Source organism: Nerophis ophidion, linkage group LG21 (assembly GCF_033978795.1).
Source record: "Nerophis ophidion isolate RoL-2023_Sa linkage group LG21, RoL_Noph_v1.0, whole genome shotgun sequence".
NCBI classification, from domain to species: Eukaryota; Metazoa; Chordata; class Actinopteri; order Syngnathiformes; family Syngnathidae; genus Nerophis; species Nerophis ophidion.
In genome coordinates, this window is record NC_084631.1 from 14,680,653 (window position 1) to 14,706,838 (window position 26,186).

Here is a 26,186-nt window from a genome sequence, read left to right on the forward strand (position 1 = left end):
GTACATTTTATTTCCATTTTTATATTTTTTATTGATTCCATGCAAATTTGATTTTGATATAAAATTGCAAATGTTGGTGCTTTAACCATATAATTTAAGGGTGCAGAAAAAATGTGTTCGATTCAGAATCGCGATTCTTATTCATTCCGATTCAAAAATCAATTTAATCGTTTTTAATCATTATTTTATTATCATTATTTGTTTATTGATAAGGCCTAAAAACAGTTTTAGAAAAGTTACATTTAAAATGTGATTCTTATTCATCCCGATTTTAAATCGATTCAAAATTCTCAAAAATTTATTAGGATTTTTAAAAATTATTTTATCATTATCTTTACTGTTATTAATTTATAAAATTTAAAAAAATAAGAATCAATGTGTATAGTAAGGCCTAAAAAAACTTTTTTATAAAAGTAACATCCAAAATGTGATTGTTATTCATCCCGATTCTAAATCAATTCAAAATTCTCAATGGATTACATTTTTTTAATTATTTCATTATTTTCATTACTGTTATTTATTCATTAATAATAAAAACAAATATGAAACCAATGTTTAGTAAGGCCTAAAAAAGTTTTACAAAAGTTACATCCAAAATGTGATTCTTATTCATCCCGATTCTAGATCGATTAAAAATTCTCAAAAATCGATTACATTTAAAAAAATGATTTCATTATAATCTTTACTGTTATTTATTTATTTATTTTTTTAAAATAAGAATCAATGTTTAGTGAGGCATAACAAAACTGTTTTACAAAAGTAACATCCAAAATGTGATTCTTATTCATCCCGATTTTAAATCAATTCAAAATTCTCAAAAATCGATTAAATTTTTTTTATCATTTCATTAAGTGAAGTGAAGTGAATTATATTTATATAGCGCTTTTCTCTAGTGACTCAAAGCGCTTTACATAGTGAAACCCAATATCTAAATTACATTTCAACAAGTGTGGGAGCACGTGGGTAAAGTGTCTTGCCCAAGGACACAACGGCAGTGACTAGGATGGCTGAAGCGGGAATCGAACCTGCAACCCTCAAGTTGCTGGCATGGCCACTCTACCAACCGAGCTATATCGACCCCATTATTGTCATTACTGTTATTTATTTATTCTTTTTTTTTTTTAAATAAGCGTCAATGATTAGTAAGGTAGAAAAAAACAGTTTTACAAAAGTGACATCTAAATGTGATTCTTATTCATCCCGATTCTAAATTGATTCTACATTTTCAAAACTCTATTACATTTTTTAAAATTATTTCATTATTATCATTGTTATTTATTTATTCCTTTAAAAAAAAAAATCAATGTTTAGTAAGGCCTAAAAAAATGTTTTACAAAAGTTACATCCAAAATGTGATTCTTATACATCCTGATTCTAAATCGATTCAAAATTCTCAAAAATCGATTACATTTTTTTTTATATTTCATTATTGTCATTACTGTTATTTATTCATTCGTTTTTTTAAATAAGCCTCAATGTTTAGTAAGGCTTAAAAAAACAGTTTTACAAAAGTGACATCCAAAATGTGATTCTTATTCGTCCCGATTATAAATCGATTCAAAATTCTCAAATCTCTATTACATTTTTTTTTTATTATTTCATTACTTCATTATTATCATTATTATTTATTTATTCATTTAAAAAAAAATAAATCAATGTTTAGTAAGGCCTGAAAAAAATGTTTTACAAAAGTTACACCCAAAATGTGATTCTTATTCATCCCGATTCTAAATCAATTCAAAATTCTCAAAAATCTATTCAACTTTTTAAAATTATTTCATTATTATCATGACTGTTTTTTATTTATTAATTTAAAAAAATTAATTACTGTTTATTAAGGCATTAAAAAAAAATGTTTTACGAAAGCTTTTTTCAAATTTTGATTCTTATTTATCCCGATTTTAAATCGATTCAAATTGCTCATAAATAAATATTTTTTAATTATTTCATTATTATCATCACTCTTATTTATTTATTCATTTAAAAACAAGTAAGAATCAATGTGTAGTAAGGCCTAAAAAAACAATTTTACAAAAGTTTAATTGCAATTATTATATCAAATAATACATTGCAAGAATTGGTTGGAATCGAGAATCGATTCTGAATTTAATCGTCACCCCAGTGTTTGGAAATAGAATTGGTGGCCAAAGATTCACACCCCTTTGAGGATTAAAAAACTGCAAAATTTGGTGCATTGACCATATGATTAAGGGGTGCACAAAAAAAATCGACTTACATCAGACTTACGATTCTTATTTATCCCGATTCTATATCGTTCCAAAATTCTCCAAAATCGATTCAAATGTTTTAATATTTTTATTATTATTGTTGTTATTTACTTGTTTTTTTTTTAAATAACAATAGAAGTTTAATAAGGTTTGAAAAAAATGTTTTGCAAAAGTGTCATTGTAATCATAAAAGTAAAGCAGTGGTTCTCAAATGGGGGTACGCGAGATTTTTAAAAAATATTCTAAAAATAGCAACAATTCAAAAACCCTTTATAAATATATTTATTGAATAATACTTCAGCAAAATATGTATGGAAGTTCATTAACTGTGGAAAAAAAATACAACAATGCAATATTCAGTGCTGACAGCTATATTTTTTGTGGGCATGTTTCATAAATATTGATGTTAAAGGTTTATTTTTCTGTGAAGAAATGTTTAGAATGAAGTTGATGAATCCAGATGGATCTCTATTACAATCCCCAAAGAGGGCACTTTAAGTTGATGATTACTTCTATGTGTAGAAATCTTTATTTATAATTGAATCACTTGTTTATTTTTCAACAAGTTTTTAGTTATTTTTATATCTTTTTTCCAAATAGTTCAAGAAAGACCACTACAAATGAGCAATATTTTGCACTGATAAACTATTTAATAAGTCTGAAACTGATGACATAGTGCTGTATTTTATTTCTTTATATCTTTTTTTCAACCAAAAATGCTTTGCTCTGATTAGGGGGTACTTGAATTAAAAAAAAATGTTCACAGGGGGTACATCACTGAAAAAAGGTTGAGAACCACTGTACTAAATAATACATTGCAAGAATTGGTTTGAATCAAGAATCGTGTTGAATCGAGAATCAATTCTGAATCGAATCGTCACCCCAGGAATCGGAATCAGGTGGAATTGTTAGGTGGCCAAAGATTCACACCCCTTTGTGGATGAACAACTGCAAAATTTGGTGCATTAACCATATAATTTAGGGGTGCACACTTATTCATCCAAATTCTAAATCGATTCAAAATTCTCAAAAATCAATTGAAATTTGTTGAAATTATTTTATCATAACCATTATTGTTATTTATCTATTTTTCAATAACAATAAATGTTTGGTAAGGCCTAAAACAACAGTTTTACAAAAGGGTCATTGTAATTATTACACCAAACTAAAAAAGAGAATTAGTTTGAATCGAGAATGGAGAATCTATTCTGAATCGAATCGTCAACCCAGGAATTGTAATCGGATCAAATCGTTAGGTGGCCAAAGATTGGCACACCTTTGTAGATAAAAAACAAAAATAGCTAACTTTGGTACATTAACCAATTTAGGGGTGTACAAAAAATCGATTCACATCCGAAACGCGATTTTTATTCATCCTCATTACAGATCAATTAAAAATTCTCAAAAATCGATTACATTTTTTTAACTTATTTTATTATTACCCTTATTGTTATTTATTTATTTCTATTCATAAATAAGAATAAATATTTAGTAAGGCATGAAAAACAGTTTTACAAAAGTTTCATTGTAACTATTATACCAAATAATACATGGCAAAAAATGTTTTGAATCGAGAATGAATTCTGAATTGAATCGTCACCCCTGGAATCGGAATCGGAATGGAATCGTTAGGTGGCCAAAGAGTCACACCCCTTTGTGGATGAAAAACTACAAAATTTGGTGCATTAACCATATAATTTAGGGGTGCACAAAAAAATCGATTCTCAACAGAATCGCAATTCTTATTCATCCCGATTCTAAACTGATGCAAAATTCTCAAAAATCGATTTCCTTTTTTTAAAAAAATTATTTCATTATTACCATTATTGTTATTTATTTATTTTTTGATATGACTAAATGTAGGCTTAAAAAACTTGTTTTACAAAAGTTTAATTGTAGTTAATAAACCAAATAATACATTGCAAGAATTAGTTTGAATCGAGAATTGTGTTGAATCAAGAATCGATTCTAAATCGAATCGCTATCCTAGGAATCGGAATCGGATCGAATCGCTCTGTGGCCAAAGAGTCACACTCCTTTGTGGATGAAAAATTAGAGACATTTGGTGCACTAACCATATAATCTAGGGGTGTACACAAAAATAGATTCACATCAGAATCGCAAGTGTTATTCATCCTGGTAGTAAATTGATTCAAAATTCGGAAACATCTATTTATTTAAAAAAAACTATCTCATGATTATCGTTATTGTTATCTATTTATTTATTTATTTATTAAATACAAATAAACATTTAAAAAGGCCTAAAAAACGGGGTTTTCACAAGTTTAGTTTTAAATATTATACCAAATAATACATTGCAAGGATTGGTTTGAATCGAGAATCAATTTTGAGTTGAATCGTCACCCCAGGAATCAGAATCGGATGGAATCGTTAGGTGGCCATAGATTTACACCCCTTTGTGGAAGAAAAACTGCAAAATGTGGTGCACTAACCATATAATTTAGGGATGCACAAAAAAATCGATTACATTCAAACCGTGATTCTTATTTATCCCGATTCTAAATCGATGCATAATTTTCTAAATGTGTCTATAAAAAAAAAGAAGAAAAATATAAAAGAAAGAAATACATATATATATATATATATATATATATATATATTCTTTTTTTTATTATTTTTTTATTTGGAATCAATACTTAAACAACGTTTTTTAGGCCATCTCTATGCAACCAGAGGAATATTTTCTAACCCGTAGCCTGTTTTTTTAAAAAAAGTTTCATTATAATTAAAATACAAAATAACACATTGCAAGAAATGGTTTGAATTTAAAATCATGTTGAATCAAGAATCTATTCGGAATTCAATCATAGCCCCAGGAATCGGAATCAAATCAAATTGTTATGTGCTCAAAGATTTACACCCCTTTGAGGATGAAAAATTTCAAAAAATTGGTGCATTTACCATATGATTTAGGGATGCACAAAAGAAAACGATTCGCATCCAAATTGTGATTCTTATTCATCCCGATTCTAAATCGATTCATACTTTTTTCAAAGATCGGTACAAATGATAAAAAATATTTAAACGTTTTTAAAATAAATTTTTATAAATACCTTGTTAGGCAATCTCCATGCAACCAGAGGGAACTTTTCTAATCTGTAACCTGTTTTGAAAAAGTTTCATCATTGCAAAAATTGGTTCGAATAGAGGATCATGGTGAATCAAGAATCGATTCTGAATCAAATTGTCACCCCAACAATCAAAATCTGATCGAATCGTTAGGTGGCTAAAGAATCACACCGCTTTGTGGCTGAACAATTGCAAATTTTGGTGCATTAACCATATAATTTAAAGATGCGCACAAGAAATGTATTTACATCTAAATCGCGATTCTAAATCAATTAAAATGTTTTGAAAAATCTATTTGAAAAAGTACATCATTATTTTATTTTTTAATAAGAATAAATGTTTAAAAATACATTTTAAGACCATCTCCATGCAGCCAGAATGAACTTTTCTAACCTGTAACACAGTGGTTCTCAACCTTTTTTCAGTGATGTACCCCCTGTGAATATTTTTTTAATTCAAGTACCCCCTAATCAGAGCAAAGCATTTTTGGTTGAAAAAATTTAGATAAAGAAGTAAAATACAGCACTATGTCATCAGTTTCTGATTTATTAAATTGTATAACAGTGCAAAATATTGCTCATTTGTAGTGGTCTTTCTTGAGCTATTTGGAAAAAAAAGATGTAAAAATAACTAAAAACTTGTTGAAAAATAAACAAGTGATTTAATTATAAATAAAGATTTCTACACATAGAAATAATCATCAACTTAAAGTGCCCTCTTTGGGGATTGTAATAGAGATCCATCTGGATTCATCAACTTAATTCTAAACATTTCTTCACAAAAAGAGAAATCTTTACATCAATATTTATGAAACATGTTCACAAAAAATCTTGCTGTCAACACTGAATATTGCATTGTTGCATTTATTTTTTCACAGTTTATGAACTTAAATTCATATTTTGTTGAAGTATTATTCAACAAATATATTTATAAAGTATTTTTGAATTGTATCTATTTTTAGAATATTTAAAAAAAATCTCACGTACCCCTTGGCATACCTTCAAGTACCCCCAGGGGTACGCGTACCCCCATTTGAGAACCACTGCTGTAACCTATTTTGAAAAAGATTCATTGTAATAATTATACCGAATACAACCTTGCAACAATTGGTTTGAATCAAGAATAAATTCTGATTCGGATCAAATTGTTAAGCGCCCAAAGATTCACACCCATTTGCGGCTGAAAAATTGTAAATATTATACCAAATAATACATCACGCAAATCGGTTTGAATAGAGAATCGTGAATCGAGAATCCTCTTCTGAATTGAATCGTCACGACAGGAACCGAAATCAAATCCTTATATGGCGCAAGAGTCACACCCCAACATAATTACTGTAAATGTACCTTTTTGTGTGATTATATGCTATGAAGCTACTACTTAGATTTCCAGTATTACAAATAATTTCCTTTGAAATGATTATCATTGCTAATTATAACCTTGCCTTGGTTAGAATAAATATTACTTTACTTGTGCTGTGAGGGAATACCTAGTGCAGGGGTCACCAACGCGGTGCCCGCGGGCACCAGGTAGCCCGTAAGGACCAGATGAGTAGCCCGCTGGCCTGTTCTAAAAATAGCTCAAATAGCAGCACTTACCAGTGAGCTGCCTCTATTTTTAAATTGTATTCATTTACTAGGAAGCTGGTCTCGCTTTGCTCGACATTTTTAATTCTAAGAGAGACAAAACTCAAATAGAATTTGAAAATCCAAGAAAATACTTTAAAGACTTGGTCTTCACTTTTTTAAATAAATAAATTTATTTTTTTAACTTTCAGAAAGACAATTTTAGAGAAAAAAATACAACCTTAAAAATGATTTCAGGATTTTTAAACACATATACCTTTTTACCTTTTAAATTCCTTCCTCTTCTTTCCTGAGAATTTAAATCAATGTTCAAGTATTTTTTATTATTATTGTAAAGAATAATGAATATATTATCATTTAATTCTTCATTTTAGCTTCTGTTTTTTCGACAAAGAATATTTGTGAAATATATCTTCAAACTTATGATTAAAATTTAAAAAAAAATATTCTGGCAAATATAGAAAATCTGTAGAATCAAATTAAAATCTTATTTAAAGTGGATTTTAACCTATTTAAAACATGTCATCAAAATTCAAAAATGTATCTTAATCAGGAAAAATTACTACTGATGTTCAATTTATTTTTTAATTTTTTTTCAAAAAGATTCGAATTAGGTAGTTTTTCCTTTCATTTTTTCGGTTGAATTTCGAATTTTAAAGTGTCGAAATTGTTTCAAAATGTTATTTTCATTTTTTTCCCGTTTTCTCTACTTTTAAACCGATATATTGAGTGTTTTTTTCATAATTTGTTCTCTACAAAAAACTTCCGTAAAAGGACAAAAAATGTACTACGGAATGACAGACAGAAATACCCTTTTTTTAAATATATATATATATATATATATATACATATATATATATATATATATATATATTAAAGGTAAATTGAGCAAATTGGCTATTTTGGGCAATTTATTTAAGTATGTATCAAACTGGTAGCCCTTTGCATTAATCAGTACCCAAGAAGTAGCTCTTGGTGACCCCTGACCTATTTTCACCTGCCATGTGTCAATCAACCATGACGCCTTTAAACCAACTGTATTGACGACGCGCTGCCATTGGTCAAAGTGAAGACCAAGGGGCGGGACATATGAAAATCTCCCTTCTGATTGGACGAGGGCGTGCGGCTGGTGGAAGTTCTGCAGGCGGGTTCTGAAATGAAACAGTTTGCAAGTTGGATGGGAAGCAGGAAGGAAGATTAAAGAAGACTCTCTCGGAACTCTGACTGCCTGCCTTGGATAAAGTCACTGATATAAGGTAAGAAGGACGATATAATGATGAATAAATAATAATGTTCAACACGTCGCCGCGTCGCGTTTATTAGTAGACGTTGACAAACGGAGTTTGAAGAAGCCGTTTACTTATCATACGCATTTCCTCCTTTAAAATAGTTAAATTCGCTTAAAAGTATGTTTGTGTTTAATCATGTTTGCATACTTCCCGGTAAAGTGTCAGCATGTGTCAAAAGTAATAGCCAATGTTTACTTCCGGTTGTGCGCGCGATGCTCCGGTTGTCAGGGCGACCCTCTGGTTGACCTTTTTTGGTAGTTTTGCAGCCTGCAGTCAAAGACTGCTCAGTGATGCCTGAAGTTGCAATGCAAGCCCTTTGCATTTCACACTGCCCGGCATTGATGAGCTGAATCCAAAGGGAAACATTTACATACGATGTGCCACAAGAGTCACGACATTTTCTAATTTTTGTCACATTTTGGGGAAAAAGCAGCTGTCTTCCTATGTGATCTCCAAGGCCATCTCCTGAGTGCTCCTCCTCTGTTGGAAGCTATATTTATCTCCCTTCTATTTAAACCATCCTACTATATGCTCCTTGGACCTCAGGCTAGATTAACAGTGCTTCTCATGGGAGAGAAGACCTAAATTGCACCACTTTAAAGGCCTACTGAAATGAGATGTTCTTATTTAAACGGGGATAGCAGGTCCATTCTATGTGTCATACTTGATCATTTCGCGATATTTTTGCTGAAAGGATTTAGTAGAGAACATCGACGATAAAGTTCGCAACTTTTGGTAGCTAATAAAAAAAGCCTTGCCTTTACCAGAAGTAGCAGACGATGTGCGCGTGCGTCACGGGTTGTGGAGCTCCTCACATCCTCACATTGTTTACAATGTGAGCCACCAGCAGTAAGAGCGATTCGGACCGAGAAAGCGACAATTTCCCCATTAATTTGAGCGAGGATGAAAGATTCATGGATGAGGATATTGATAGTGAAGGACTAGAAAAAGGCAAAAACAAAACAAAAAAAAACAGGCGAGGGCAAGTGAGAGCGATTCAGATGTTTTTAGACACATTTACTAGGATAATTCTGGAAAATCCCCTATCTGCTATTGTGTTGCTAGTGTTTTCGTGAGATTAAATAGTACCTGAAGTCGGAGGGGTGTGGCCACAGGTGTGTTGACGCCAGAGTCTCTGAGGGAAGTCACGGCAGCTGCATGGACGGCGCAAGCTCCGCTGATCACTCCGGTAAGAGGCGACTTATTACCACAATTTTCTCGCCGAAAACTGCCGGTTGACATGTAGTCGGGATCCATGTTCACTTGACCGCTCTGATCCATAGTAAAGCTTCATCTTCGGGAATTTTAAACAAGGAAACACCGGCTGTGTTTTTGTGGCTAAAGGTTAAAAGCTTCTCGCCTCCATCTTTCTACTTTGACTTCTCCATTATTAATTGAACAAATTGCAACAGATTCAGCAACACATATGTCCAGAACACTGTGTAATTATGCGATTAAAGCAGACTACTTATAGCTTGGATCGGGCTGGAAAATAATGTCTGCTACAACCGGTGACGTCAAACGCACGTCATCATTCCGCAACTTTTTCAACACGACACTTCGCGGGAAATTTAAAACTGCAATTTAGTAAACTAAAAAGGCCGTATTGGCATGTGTTGCAATGGTAATATTTCATCATTGATATATAAACTATCAGACTGCGTGGTCGGTAGTAATGGGTTTCAGTAGGCCTTTAAGTGTGTCACTACCAAGGGAATGTAACTCCATTATTATGCAGTCATTGAATCTCCTTATTCGTACAAAGCGAATGACCATAATGTCTTCCACTTTTTATTTAAAGGCCTACTGAAACCCACTACTACTGACCACGCAGTCTGATAGTTTATATTTCAATGATGAAATCTTAACATTGCAACACATGCCAATACAGCCGGTTTAGTTTACTAAATTGCAATTTTAAATTTTGCGCGGAAGTATCATGCTAAAATGTTGCGGTATGATGACGCGTGCGCGTGATGTCACGCATTGTAGAGGACATTCTTCCCAGCACCATTCCCAGCTATAAGTCGTCTCTTTTCCTCGTATAATTACACAGTATTATGGACATCTGTGTTGCTGAATCTTTTGCAATTTGTTCAATGAATAATGGAGACGTCAAAGAAGAAAGCTATAGGTGGGAAGCGGTGTATTGCGGCCGCCTTTGGCAACACAAACACAGCCGGTGTTTCATTGTTTACATTCCCAAAAGATGACGGTGAAGCTTTACTATGGAACAGAGCGGTCAAGCGAACACTGTTGGATTGGACCACACACACAAAGTACAGTGTATTATGCAGCGATCATTTCGAAAGATCGTGTTTCGCCACCACCCGTCGACTGGTGCTGAAGAAAGGTGCGGGGCGAACGTTCAGGTTGTACAGGTACGACCATATCATCTCACTAAAACACTAGTAACACAATAAGCAGATAAGGGATTTTCCAGAATTATTCTCGTAAATGTGTCTAATAACATCTGAATCGCTTCCTCTGCCCTGTCTTTTTTTTTTCTTTTTCTAGTCCTTCACTCTCACTTTCCTCATCCACGAATCTTTCATCCTCGCTCAAATTAATGGGGAAATTGTCCTTTTCTCGGACCGAATAGCACTTTTTTTGGAGGCTCCCATTAAAAACAATGTGAGGATGTGAGGATTCAGGGTAACGTCATCGTCTGCGACTTCCGGTAGAGGCAAGGCTTTTCTATTACGACCAAAAGTTGTAAACTTTATCGTCGATGTTCTCTACTAAATCCTTTCAGCAAAAATATGGCAATATCGCGAAATGATCAAGTATTACACATAGAACGGACCTGCTATCCCCGTTTAAATAAGAAAATCTCATTTCAGTAGGCCTTTAACATATGTATATCGTGAGTTTCATGCACACCTGTGAAGTGAAAACCATTTCAGGTTTGAGTTTATTTGGAACATGCAAGCATACAACATGATACATCACAATTTCCAGTTTCTCTTTTCAACATGTCCGAAAAGGAGTAGGAAAAAGCACAGTTTATTTAATCCTACCCTTTTTCTTTTACAGAACAGTTGCTAAAACTTTTAATTTCCTGTTCTCAGTTTATTCGCAATATACTCCATAAGTAATCACAATAAAAATGGATAGTACTCGGTGAAGTAAGTTACATTTCATATGGTGAGATGAGTAAGATTATTTTGAAAATGGATGAAATAAATTTAGAATGTTTATCATGGTTCTTCTTCTTTGTACTTTGTAAACCCTTTAAGTTTGAAGAGTTTCTTGAAGTGGATCATATTAGTACATTGTTTGATTGCTTTGCTTAATCCATTCTATAATTTAATAGCACATACTGATATACTGAAGGTCTTAAGTGTTGTACATGCGTACAAATGTTTTGAATTACATTTTTCTCTAAGATTATATTTTTCCTCTTTTTTTTTTAGAAGAATTGTTGTATTTTCTTGGGTAGCAGGTTATAGTTTGCTTTGTGTATAATTTTAGCTGGTTGCAAATTCACTATGTCGTGGAATTTCATTATTTTTGATTCAATGAATAAAGGATTTGTTTATTCTCTATATCCAACATTATGCATTATTCTAACTGATCTTTTTTTAACACTGTTAATGAATGAAGGGGTTTTGTAGTTATTTCCCCATATTTCTACACAGTAACTCAGATATGGTAACACTAGTGAGCAGTAGAGAATATGATGTGATATTTGGTCTCGAACATGTTTTGATTTATTCATTACGAACGTGTTTCTTGCTACTTTATGTTGTATATTTTTTACATGAGATTTCCAGTTCAAATTATCATCAGTCATTATACCAAGAAATTTGGTTTCATTTACTCTTTCAATTTCGATTCTGTCTATTTGTATTTGTGTTGCACTTTCTCTTCTACTGTTACCAAATAGCATTATTTTAGTTTTACTGAGATTCAATGATAGTCTGTTTTTGTCAAACCATTTTTTTTAATTTTTTCATTTCTTCTGTTATTATTTGTTTTATCTTCTGTGTGTTCTCTCCTGAACAAAACACTGTTGTATCATCCGCAAATAATACTAACTTTAAATCTCTTGTAACTTTACAAATGTCATTTATATGGACATTGAATAATTTAAGTCCTAGTATTGATCCCTGAGGTACAACACAGGATATATTTAGCGTTGTTGAAGTGTGTTCGCCAAGCTTCACATATTGTTTCCTGTTCGTTAGATAACCTCTTATCCAGTTTAAGACTAACTCTCTAATTCCATATTGTTCTAGTTTTTTGATAAAAATATTGTGTTTAATTGTGTCAAATGCTTTAGTTAGATCCATAAACACTGCTGCCGCACATTTTTTACTATCTCTTGCATTGGTAATTTCTTCTGTAATTTCAATTAAAGCCATTGAAGTTGAAACATTAGCTCTGTATCCATATTGGTTCTCTTTGAGTATTCTATATTTGTTTGTGGAACTCTTGAATCAGTATTGAACAGTTTTTCACTGATTTTAGAAAATTGTGGAAGTAAAGAAACAGGTCTATAATTTGTAAATTGGTGTTTGTCTCCAGTCTTATAAATTGGTGCAATTTTAGCTATTTTCATTTTGTTTGGAAATGTACCTGTTTGAAATGATAGGTTACTAAATTACATTAATGGTCCTGAGATCGCTTCAATAACCTTTTTTTTTGTTTCTATGTCAATTCTTTTATAATCAGTTGAAGTCTTGCATTTGCATTTTTTCATGATTATAACTATTTCCTCCTGTGTCACATTACTGAGGAACATGGAGTTGGGATTTCGCTCAATGGTATCATTTTAGTCCTCAATTGAAACTGGGTCTGAATCCTTTCTTCCAATTTTGGTCCAATATTTACTAAGTAATTATTGAAGCTTTCAACTACTTCCTTTATGTTGTCATTATTTTTGTTTCCATCTAAGAAGTATTGGGGGTAATCCCTCTTAGTGCCATTTTTAATAATGCTATTGATAATGCCCCATGTTGCTCTCATATTATTTTGGTTCCTGTCCAATAATTTACTGTAATATTCTTTTTTTGCATGATCATAGTATGTTTCTTAGCTTGTTTTTATACTTTTTGTACTTATTTTCTGCCTCTGTAGTTCTTTGTGCTACAAATTTTATATATGGCTTATTCTTCTTATTACAAGCATTTTTTAATCCTTTTGTCATCCATGGTTTATTATTCTTTCTCTGCTTTCTACTGAGGTGATTACCTCTTGAAGCTCATCGAGAGAATGCTAAGAGTGTGCAAAGCAGTAATCAGAGTAAAGGGTGGCTATTTTGAAGAAACTAGAATATAAAACTTGTTTTCAGTTATTTTACCTTTTTTTGTTAAGTACATAACTCTACATGTGTTTATTCGTAGTTTTGATGCCTTCTGTGACAATCTACAATGTAAATCAGGGGTGTCCAAAGTGCGGCCTGGGGGCCATTTGCGGCCCGCTGCTAATTATGATTCTAAATTGTTTCATAATTTTCAAGAATTGATCTCAAAAAATAAAAACAATTTAAACATTTTTTTTTTTTAGGAATACTGTATTTTTTGGAGTATAAGTCGCTCCGGAGTATAAGTCGTACCCGACGAAAATGCATAATAAAGAAGGAAAAAAAAAAAAAAAAGTCGCACTGGAGTATAAGTTGCATTTTTGGGGGAAATTTATTTGATAAAACCTAACACCAAGAATAGACATTTGAAAAGCAATTTAAAATAAATAAAGAATAGTGAACAACAGGCTGAATAAGTGTACGTTATATGACGCATAAATAACCAACTAAGAAGGTGCCTGGTATGTTAACGTAACATATTATGGTAAGAGTCATTCAAATAACTATAACATATAGAACATGCTATAGGTTTACCAAACAATCTGTCACTCCTTATCGCTAAATCCCATGAAATCTTATACGTGAATGAGCTAAATAATATTATTTGATATTTTAGGGTAATGTGTTAATAGTTTCACACATAAGTCGCTCCTGAGTATAAGTAGCACCCCTGGCCAAACTGAAAAAAAAACTGCGACTATTAGTCCGAAAAATACGGTACCTTTTTAAGATATGTTTTTTAGGCCAGGTTTTGTAACCCGTTTTATTAAAATTCCTGTATTTGTACCAAATATAGTATTGCGAGTAGAGATTCCGAATCGAATCACCACCCCAATAATCTGAATTGAATTGTGAGTTGTGGTTGAAGTTAATAATACAGTTAATGTAGGTTTTATAATGATGATACCATATACTGGTCCTGGAACAAATGAATGCCGTCGACCTTATTTCCTATTGCATTGAAATCCTAACAAATGGAAGTTTGACCACCATGGAACAGACTCTCTTGGACCTTAGTGGTTCCACAGAATGCGAGTTGCAACTTGCTTTGTTGACATCAATTAAGATCCTGGCAGCGTTGGAACGGTCAGACGATTGTGCCAGGCCTTAGTTACCCGATCCTCGGCCGAAACATTTTCCTGCTAGTCAAAAAAAGTCAGGGTGAGCCAACTCCCACAACACACACAAACTACTAATGACACGACTAAATGCTCCTGGGAAACAGACTTCCTGTGCACAGCACACACATGAACTGCAAACTTGCAAGGACGTTACAGTAGCTCATTATTGTTGACAGAACGGGGAAGGCCTTAGGGAAGAGGCATGTATTTAAATGTGTGTGTATAAATAGTCTTGGGCCTTCTAATGTCAGACAAGAGGGAGGATATTAAACAGTAGACATTATATATTTGCTTAGTTACGTCTTTTTTTCCACTCTCAGGGTGTTTATAGTAAGTCAACCTGTTCGAAAAATAGTTTTTTATTTTGTAGAAAGTGAGCCTATAATAATCCATTTTAAAAAACGGATATAGAGTTTGTACAATTCAATGAAAAAAACAATTGATCAATTGGAGGGAAATACATAAATACAATTGTTTCCATCCTTTTGTAGAGTTGGAATAAAAAGTGTACATGTTACAATTGCAGTTTTTGATGGGTAAATCATTTCAATGCTTTTATTAAGAAAAAACTATTTGGTGTATAATCTCTACTAGTGTTGTGTGATATGACTGAAAACTGTATTATGATGTTTTATATTGGTTAAGGTATTGCTATTTTTATAATCTATTGAAAAATATATTAGATGTAGACATTTTTTATTTCAAATGTAACCTTTCTCTGACTACAATCACTCATTATAATCCCCTCATCGATCAAGGTAGAAAAGAAACAATCAATGTAATCGAAATTCTAAAATCCCCCTGAACGCTTAACAATAACCTCTTTAAATGAAAGTACAAAATCAGGGAATATGTAAAATATGCTTATTAAAGTGTAACAAAATAATGCAAAATGTGAACATGTAAACATAGACCAGGGGTCGGCAACCTTTACCACTCAAAGAGCCATTTTGACCCGTTTCACAAAATAAAGAAGACAATGGGAGCCGCAACCGTTCTCGCAAATATCTGCTGGTGGTCACCCAGATAACAATAATAAGGGCGTGCTATGAAGCCATTGCCATAGACGCCTTCTACAACATGTACAAACTGCTTGCTAGTACAGCAACATGTTGTATGTGGCTTCCACAGATACACATACACGACTGCAAGGCACACTGGGTGATACAGGTTACACTGAAGGTTGTGATATAAACAACTTTAACACTCTTACTAATATGCACCACACTGTAAACCCACACCAAACAATAATGACAAACACATTTCGGGAGAACATCCTCACAGTAACACAACATTAACGCAACATAACAAATACCCAGAATCCTTTGTATCCATGACTATTCCTGAATATATTATACACCCCGTTAGCACCAACCCCCATTATATATACCCATGAGCTGTATTTAAAAATAATGTTTGTCTTTCGGCTTTTCCCGTCAGCCATCACAATGAGTCAATCCTGTGTTTGATTTGGCTTAGTGTTTTCACCGTACACCTTTTTCCAACACAACCCTCTTATTTATTTGGGCTTGGGACTCACTATTTGCACAAAAGGCAGCAATGTGCACACTTATATCATCAAACTTTACAATGGTGGCTAGGAGTGAACAAAGTAAGGCTGTCTTTGACTGAATATTTTCATAGTCCATTCTGATTCAATAGATTTTTCCCGTCATCGATAATCAGTTACTTTTTCTAAGATAGATAAACAGATGATGATGTGTCGTGAATAGCACAGGGGTTCCTAACCATTTGGACCTTGGGGCTCAACCTTTCCACTACAGAGAGGCCCAGGCCCCACTCATATATTACCACTGAGTTAATAGTCTTACCTAATTGTATTCAATAAATATATCTAACCTACTTAGAGTTTAACAAGACAAAGCTTGTCAAATGATATTAATGCATGTGTTAATCACAAATATTATCAAGGCTCAGGTCAGGCTGGTTACAAAAATAAATACTATTTATACATACTGCAAAAGAAGGGAATTACAAAACACTGCTGAAAAATAAATTTGCATACATTTAAGCAATGCTAAAATTAAGACAAAATTACTAATAAATGATAATCATATATCCATCCATCCATCCATTTTCTACCGCTTACTCCCTTTCGGGGTCGCGGGGGGCGCTGGCGCCTATCTCAGCTACAATCGGGCGGAAGGCGGGGTACACCCTGGACAAGTCGCCACCTCATCGCAGGGCCAACACAGATAGACAGACAACACTCACACTCACATTCACACACTAGGGCCAATTTAGTGTTGCCAATCAACCTATCCCCAGGTGCATGTCTTTGGAAGTGGGAGGAAGCCGGAGTACCCGGAGGGAACCCACGCATTCACGGGGAGAACATGCAAACTCCACACAGAAAGATCCCGAGCCTGGATTTGAACCCAGGACTGCAGGACCTTCGTATTGTGAGGCAGACGCACTAACCCATCTGCCACCGTGAAGCCCGATAATCATATATGTGTTTCCTAAATAAACTGTCAAAGTGGTAGTGTTTTGCCTGAAGGGAGACCCGATTTTCCCATGAGATCCAGCGCATAGTATCATAAACGATTCAGTATGACTGATATTTCCATAGTAGGACCCTACATATTTTATTTAAACTTTTGTATTTGCAGTTTGCAGTCATCGCATTGTTTTTTCTTAAGACAGTACTTTCTAGTATGTTGCGTGGCTGGTTGTGTCAGTGTGGAATTGCGAACAAATAAGTTGGTGGCAATTTATTGCTACCACCCAAATTTCCCAAAGCTATAATTAGCATTAGCATTTTGATTTCAGCATCGATAGGTACTTACTATTCCAGCAGGGACAGTGCCAAGTCAGCATCGGTCTGCAAACCCTCGACATCTTTGAGCTCACACCAGCAAGTGAAAGCCAGGCCAATGTTAATCCTTGACTGTCCTTTAATTTGGGTCGCCTCCCTTTTTATTTATTTTTGTCTCCTTAGGCAAAACTTTTCGTTCCTTCGGTTGTTTTACAGCTTCTGCCATGATAGCAGTAATTTCACGTCGGCGTTCACATAGACTTCCGTCTTTGTAACGAATAGTTATAATAAATGTGCAAAACCAGCACATCCTATATGTACTGTAGCTCGGGTCAAGGGCTTCACTGTGGACTTTTCCGTGAATTTTTGCTGTTCGTGTCAGTCAAAACTACAAACTTGCACACCGAAGCCAGGTAACGTTAGCAGCCTGAGATACAGAGGTATGGATTTCCTCTGCTACTGGATGCTTCCACAATAAACTATCAGAATGCCTTCACCCAGAAAAGTCCCGACATCGGAGGAGTTTAGGAGATGAAGCTAACCCTCCACTCCCTGTGCGGCGATGTGACTACGGTCAGAGCCCAGCAGGAGCAGCTTCTGGGGCTACTGGAGGAGGTGAAACAACTACGCCTCCAGTGGACAAGCTGGAGCAATACTCTTGAATGAATGATGTGGTCATCACCAGCATAATGATCAAGCCGTGGCCCTACTCGCGTGTGGTGGCCACAGACAGCAGGGAGCCCAGCAGCCAGGAGACACAGTCAGTGGGCAGCAGGTGGCTTTCTATCTCCAGAGCAGGGGAATAGAGATGGACCTGGAGCATATCGAGGCGTGTCACCCACTGCCCACGAAGAACCAAAGACCACAAGCTGTCATTATGAGGTTTACGAATCGGAAAAAGAAAATGGCACTATTGAAACAAGGTACAAATGTTTTCATGATAAAGATAAATGCTAACATGACAAGGATCGCACAACAACTTTTTTAAAAATTAGAGAAAGATTCAACAAACCTGGGTAAATAACTGTATGATCTTCATCAAACTAAATGGGATGCCGGAGGAAGCAAAAGTGTTGGTGGTGAAGAAAATAGAAGATCTTGATAAGTATTGACATTAATGCAGTACTTAGTGTCGATTTGGTATTGATATGGACATGTTACAGAAGATATTACAACATCAACAAAAATAACTTTAAACGTGTAAGTATCGGGGGCTTCACGGTGGAAGAGGGGTTAGTGTGTCTGCCTCACAATACGAAGGTCCTGAGTAGTCAGGGTTCCATCCCGGGCTCGGGATCTTTCTGTGTGGAGTTTGCATGTTCTCCCCGTGAATGCGTGGGTTCCCTCCGGGTACTCCGGCTTCCTCCCACTTCCAAAGACATGCACCTGGGGATAGGTTGATCGGCAACACTAAATTGGCCCTAGTGTGTGAATATGAGTGTGAATGTTGTCTGTCTATCTGTGTTGGCCCTGCGATGAGGTGGCGACTTGTCCAGGGTGTACCCCGCCTTCCGCCCGATTGTAGCTGAGATAGGCACCAGCGCCCCCCGCGACCCCAAAGGGAATAAGTGGTAGAAAATGGATGGATGGTGTGAGTATCGGGAGCATTCCACAACAGAGATTGATTTAGAGATGGACCCTGATAATAATTTTTTCTCAGCGATTGTTAAAAACTGTAATTATTTTACCCATGAACAATATGAAAACAGTGTAAAATCAGAAGATAGTCTGTCAATAATACATTTTAATAGTAAAAGCATGTATACTAACTTTGAGGCTATCAATGATTACTTGAAATAATTTGATCATCCATTTAGCATTATTGCAATCACTGGAACCTGGTTTAACAATGACAAAGGTATTGATTTGTATCTAAATGGTTTTGAATTAAGATAAACAGAAAACAGAATAAATAAAGTAGTGGTGGTGGGTGGGGGGGTCACTTTGTACATTCATAAATCTGTTCAATTTAAAGCTTTATCAAATATGACTATAGCTGTGGATGGATTATTGGAATGTTTAACAGTGGAATTTCTAAATGATACAAAGACAAATATCTTCATGAGTTGTGTGTACCGGGCACCAGGTTCAAGCATAGAAACCTTCAATGAGTGGATGGGTAAACTGTTTTCCTCAGTGAACCATGAAAAGATGGTGATTTTAACATTGATTTGTTAAGTCTAACCAAGCAAAATAATCTATAGCTTTTCTCTGTATCCAACCATAACAAAACCAAACAGAATAACAACACATAGTGCCACAATCATTGACAACACTTTTACTAACATTATGGGAAATCAAATCACCAGTGGCCTATCTATACGTGATATCACTGACCTGTTCTTAATTTGTATGACTGTAATCTCAGGAAAACGAAAGACACTGTGGCAAAAATCTCGAAACGTGATATTGGTTCAAAAAGTTATACCAAATTTGGTAAAACCCTCAACTTATATATGTAACCTGTCATTTCAGACTGGCCGCTTTCCAAGTAAAATAAAAATCGCAAAGGTAACTCCGCTCTTCAAAATTGACAACAAACACGCTTTTACTAATTACAGAACAATTTTTCTTTTGCCTCAGTTCTCAAAAATTTTTGAGAAATTATTTAATTCTCGACTTGAAACGTTTCTTGAGAAACATCATGTAATCAATGAGCGTCAGTGTGGTTTTATGTCCAAAAGAAAAACCTCATTGGCGATAACTGAACCTTTTGAAGAAATTACTAATGCACTGGAACATAAAAATATGCATCCATCCATCCATTTTCTACCGCTTATTCCCTTTCGGGGTCGCGGGGGGCGCTGGCGCCTATCTCAGCTACAATCGGGCGGTTGGTGTCTTTAGTGATCTAATAAAAGCCTTTGATACCATTAATCGTTCAATTCTACTAGATAAGATGAGAGATATGGAATTAGGGGGCTGGCTGGAGACGGGATAAAAAGTTATTTAAAAGGGGTGGTACAATTTGTAAACATGGGTCAATATTTATCAGATACTCTTCGCATTGCTTGTGGTGTGCCCCAAGGGTCCGTGATGGGGCCGAAACTGTTTATTGTGTATATTAATGATCTGTTCAATACATCCAAAGTACTGAAACTGATACTATTTGCAGACAATTCAAAACATTTTTACAGTTGTGATGACTATAATGAGCTCATAAATACAGTAAACAAAGAACTAAACGTAATAAAAAAATAGATGGACACAAATAAATTATGCTTGAATATAAATACAACTAAAATAGTGATGTTTGTTAATCGCAACATAACGTTTGAACAGAAAATAAGTATTGATGGTACCCAAATTGAAATCAATTATGAGTATACATTTTTTTGGAGTAATAATTCATAGTAAACTATCATGGAAACCCCATGTCAGGCACATTAAAACAAACATCTCCAAAAGCCTCTAAATTATAAACAAAGCAAAACTATACCTTAATGAAAATGCACTCCGTACTCTAAACTGCATTTTGGTACTCCCATACCTAACATATTGTGTTGAAGTGTGGGGGAATACTTACCACAACACAACTAATCCTCTGATCAAATTACAGAAAAGAGCAGTGGGGATCATTCACAACGTTGTTTCTTTTAAAGCATATTGTTAATCTGTTTATGCAATCAAAGTTGCTAAAATATGATGATCTTGTTAAATATAAAACATCAATAATCTTACATAAAGCATTTAAAGGCCTACTGAAACCCACTACTACCGACCACGCAGTCTGATAGTTTATATATCAATGATGAGATATTATCATTGCAACACATGCCAATACGGCTGGGTTAGTTTACTAAATTGCTATTTTAAATTTCGCGTGAAGTATCCTGTTGAAAACGTTGCGGTATGATGACGCGTGCGCGTGACGTCACGGATTGTAGTGGACATTTAGATCCAGCACCGATCACAGCTATAAGTTGTCTGCTTTAATCGCATAATTACACAGTATTCTGGACATCTGTGTTGCTGAATCTTTTGCAAGTTGTTCAATTAATAATGGAGACGTCAAAGAAGAAAAATGTAGGTGGGAAGCGGTGAATTGCGACCACCATTAGCAACACAAACACAGCCGGTGTTTCCTTGTTTAAATTCGGCTCTTAACGTAGACATGAGCGGAGAATTTGCGTTGTTCCTCCTGCGGACTCTCTTGCCTCCTCAAACCAGACGCCCACGACTGTCTGATGCTTACTCCGTGGAGGAGGGGGAAAAAAAAAATCTCAGCCCGGCTGCCTTGCCTCGTCGAGAAACGTGGCTTCCATCGAAGCCACACGACCATATAATCTTACTAAAACACTAGTAACACAATAAGCAGATAAAGGATTTTCCAGAAATATCTTAGTAAATGTGTCTAATAACATCTGAATCGCTCCCACTGTCCTCGTCTTTTTTTTTCTTTTTTTTCTAGTCCTTCGCTCTCACTTTCCTCATCCACCAATCTTTCATCCTTGATCAAATTAATGGGGAAATCTTCGCTTTCTCAGTCGGAATAGCTCTCGTTGCTGGTGGCCATGATTGTGAACGATGTGAGGATGTGAGCAGCTCTACAACCCGTGACATCACGCGCACATCGTCTGCTACTTCCGGTAAAGGCAAGGCTTTTTTATTAGCGACCAAAAGTTGCGAACTTTATTGTCTCTACTAAATCCTATCAGCAAAAATATGGCAATATCGCAAAATTATCAAGTATGACACATAGAATAGACCTGCTATTCCCGTTTAAATAAGAAAATCGCATTTCAGTGGGCCTTTAACAAATTATTGCCGCCTAACCTAAGATTTAGGATATTTTTCATTGCCTATAGCTCAAACCACTTGTAAACGTTCTTCTGTGTCTGTATGTGGAGTAAATCTCTGGAACATACTGGATTTACACCAAATCAATGCCAAACTATTAATTGATTTAACTTGTTACACAAACATCGGGTCTGGTTCAAATATAGAGAGGAGGGTTTTTGATTTGAATTGTTGTTGTACTCTGTCTCATAGTGTTATCATGTGCTCTATGTTTCTTTACCAGCGTTGGTATATTAGCATTGTTGGTATTTGGTCCCTTTACTATTGTTGGTATTGTTCATTCTTCTTACATTGTGGCTATAAATTATTGTTACAGTGTAATAATTATTGTTATATGTGGTAATGCCACCATGATACAACATTTGTATTATAATCTTTGAACAAAGTAACAGTGAAGCTCAATATATTAATCACTGAATGGAGAACTGGGGGTGGGATTAGACAAATGATCTTCTCACTCCCTTTCAGGCAAAACTAGATCATCAGGCTTACATATTGTATATTACCTTTTGCATTATATTAATATTATGATATGTTGTCTTAACATACTTAACTATGACTTCTTCTGTTTGTTTGATATTGTAACAAATAAATACAAAAACTGAAAAAAAAATCACATTTTTGGTGCCAATATTCATATTTCTGTATACTTTTATGTGTCTTTCAAAGGTTTTTATGATAGCTTCTCTTTTTTTTTAATGATTTTCTTTCTTTTTTTTTCGGTTTCGCTTCTTTTTTTTTACAGTATCAAAATAATGGCAGTGTTTGAGGGGTGGGCCCCTTTGGGAGGGGCTTGTAACAAGTTTACCAGGATGCAGTTTTACTGGACTGTAAAAACACCGTAGAAGGAGAAAGGAGAACCAATGGCTTTGAGGGCGTAGTATAAGTGGTAGAGAAATTGATTTTGTATTTTTTAAATCATCCATGTTTGTCTCGATATAGCCGTGACATTTGGCGAAACAATTATTGGTGTTGGGACATCTGGATTTCCTTTACACGCGTGTTCCTGAGAAGACATCCAATGACAACATCAATCAATCAATCAATGTTTACTTATATAGCCCTAAATCACTAGTGTCTCATCATCAAGTGAGCGAAGCTGATTGTTGACTGCCATGTTACATTTTATTAAAAACATTTAACAATAATATAATAAGTCCTCTATAAAATGTATCATATCTGATAAATATGAGTAAATGCTTCAAAATTATTTTATTTGCTTTGTAAAGACAATGTATACAGAGTAATAAATTAAACAAATAAATAACAGAAGTATATCCCAATAACCTCTTAGTGCTGAAATATACTGCAAAAAGTAACAACGTTGACCCGAGTGCTTTACAAAGTAGTCAAAGAGTAAAGAATGGTTTTATTATTCCCCAGGGGTAGAGTGGGAATACAAACAGTTTTCAGTGCGAGTGATCAATCACTTGTCCATTTGGTTATTGTTTAAATTTATTTAAAACATGCTATACAGATAGGCAAATAAATTAGGTCACTGTATCCGTATCATGTTTATAACTACAATATTTCTCTCTGAGCAGGAGATGAATCTGCCGACAGTAACACATACAGGTTTAGTCAAGATAAATGTAAAAAAACAAAAACTTTTGCTTCATAATTTCATATGTTGAAGCTTTTTTAAACTTAGTTTAGACACTTTTGGTCTTCCTTTCTTCTTCTATGGTGTTTTACTTGCATGCCCAAGTCCAGTAAAACTGCCTCCGGGTAAACTTATTATAGCCCCCGCCCAAATGCGCCAAGCCCTCATTGCAAAACACTTCCATTATTTTGATACCGTTAAAAAGAGAAACGATCATAAAAACCTTTGGAACACACAAAAAGAATAAAAGTGTACAACAATTTGAATATTGACATTGAAAACATCCACCAAAAAAAATATATTTTTTACATTTTTATATTTACTTGTTGCCATTAAAGCCAATGCATCTTTTTCGATACCCAATCTTACTGGCAGTGTTTTGACTCCATAGTTAACAAACACTGTAACAGTGTGCACTGAATTCTGACTGGTCATTATTGGTCAGTTGTGTCACTCTGACACAAATAGTATTTCAGTTATTAAAAGTTCTTATGAAATACATTATTTCATTAAAGTGAACAACAAAGGCTTAACTACATGACCATAGTGCTAAAGGGTGAATACAAGACGTAATAAATAACACTGTGTCCATAAAAATCACACGCACGTGCCTGATGGCCAATTTGGCAAATTGGTTTTCATTCACCTGCCATTTTAGCACGGATGTGTAGAAAATTTGTACAGACCAGGGTGCTTAACGTCATTGTTTTCCCCAGTGCTGCACAAACAAGTCTTGGTGCTTCCATGCAAACATTGAACACACCCTCAAGGCCTCACCCAGTCTGCGTTTGCATGTTTGAGCTTATGTATCTTGCAGCAATGGCCATGTTGGTAACTATGTGTGTGTGTGTGTGTTACAGGAGACACGCACAGCCTCAAAGGGGCGGGGCCATGTCTGGTGGCAACAGTGCTAACAACAGCTGGACCATCGTCAGTCCTGAGGTATTGTCAAGTCACTGTGTTCAACCTCAATCAGAGCAGGGTTTTTAGAAAAAAAAAAAAGGAAACTCGTCCCAGTTAGGATTTATTTTAGGTCACCTAATTATGAAGTAGGATTCTGTTCTCTCTTCGGTTTCCCGTCTGTTTCATCCATGCAATCAAAAGACAAGATTATCATTAATTTGTAGTATGTTTTGATGTTTTGATACGTGATTTCATGTTGTGTGTATTTCGTACCAGGAGCCTATTGCTGGAACCGTGAGGCCTCTGGAGGATGTGACAAAGCATCATGAGCAAGGTTATAACTTCTCTTTACTGCGGAATCCCACAATGATGTAGAATTCCTCGTGTTGCAGTATTGTCAATTTTATCAATAAAGCAGGGGAAATGACAACAGCAACACAACCGAGGTCTAGTTACACAGCAAAACTAAAAACTTGTAAAACTTTCTATTGATGCAAAGTAGCCATGGTTTCTGCCAGACAACCTAATGAATTGCACACATTTTTAAAAAATAGTTAGCTACCAGAAGAAACCTTTGCATGTGTCGGTCAATATCGATGATTATTTATGTATTTTTACCAATGTTAAAGAAGGACCAGGAAAACATATATACTAAATGTATGTGGTGCGGTTGGAAGAGTGGCCGTGCCAGCAACCTGAGGGTTCCTGGTTCAATCCCTACCTTCTACCAACCTTGTCACGTCTGTTATGTCCTTGAGCAAGACACTTCCCCCTTGCTTCTGATGGGTCCTGGTTAGGGCCTTGCATGGCAGCTCCCTCCCTTCAGTGTGTGAATGTGTGTGTGAATGGGTGAATGTGGAAATAGTGTCAAAGCTATTTGAGTACTTTAAAGGTTAGAAGTGCTATACAAGTATAACCATACTTGCCAACCTTGAGACCTCTGAATTCGGGACATGGGGCGGGGAGTGGTAACGGGGGGTGTATATTGTAGTGTCCCGCAAGAGGTAGTGCTGCAAGGGGTTCTGGGTATTTCTTTTGTTGTGTTTATGTTGTGTTACGGTGCTGTGCTGATGTTCTCCCAAAATGTGTTTGTCATTCTTGTTTGGTGTGGGTTCACAGTGCGGCGCTTATTTGTAACAGTGTTAAAGTTTTTACATGGCCGCCCTCAGTGTGACCTGTATGGCTGTTGTTCAAGTATGCGTTGCATTCACTTATGTGTGTGAAAAAGCCGCATATATCATGTGAGTTGGCCGGCACGCTGTTTGTAAGGAGGAAAAGCGGACGTGACGACAGGTTGTAGAGGATGTTAAAGGTAGTGCCTTTAAGGGGTGTTGGTGCTAGCGGGTATATAATATAGCCAAGAGTCATGGATGCATTGGAATTCTGGGTAATTCTTATGTTGCGTTTATAATGTGTTACAGAGCCAATGTTCTCCAGAAATGTGTTTGTTATTCTTGTTTGGTTAGGGTTCACAGAGTG

General features: G+C 35.0%; 1 protein-coding gene across 1 annotated transcript in view; it reads left to right on the forward strand.

The window, feature by feature from the left end:
* The first annotated feature begins 7,881 nt into the window (after positions 1-7,881).
* pbxip1b (pre-B-cell leukemia homeobox interacting protein 1b) overlaps positions 7,882-26,186 on the forward strand; it is a 43,931-nt gene continuing 25,626 nt past the window's right edge. Inside the window, exons 1-3 of the mRNA XM_061881986.1 lie at positions 7,882-8,160; positions 24,665-24,746; positions 24,984-25,041. Coding sequence (XP_061737970.1) covers positions 24,696-24,746; positions 24,984-25,041 — 109 coding nt within the window. The 5' untranslated portion in view covers positions 7,882-8,160; positions 24,665-24,695. The remainder of the gene's footprint in view (positions 8,161-24,664; positions 24,747-24,983; positions 25,042-26,186) is intronic.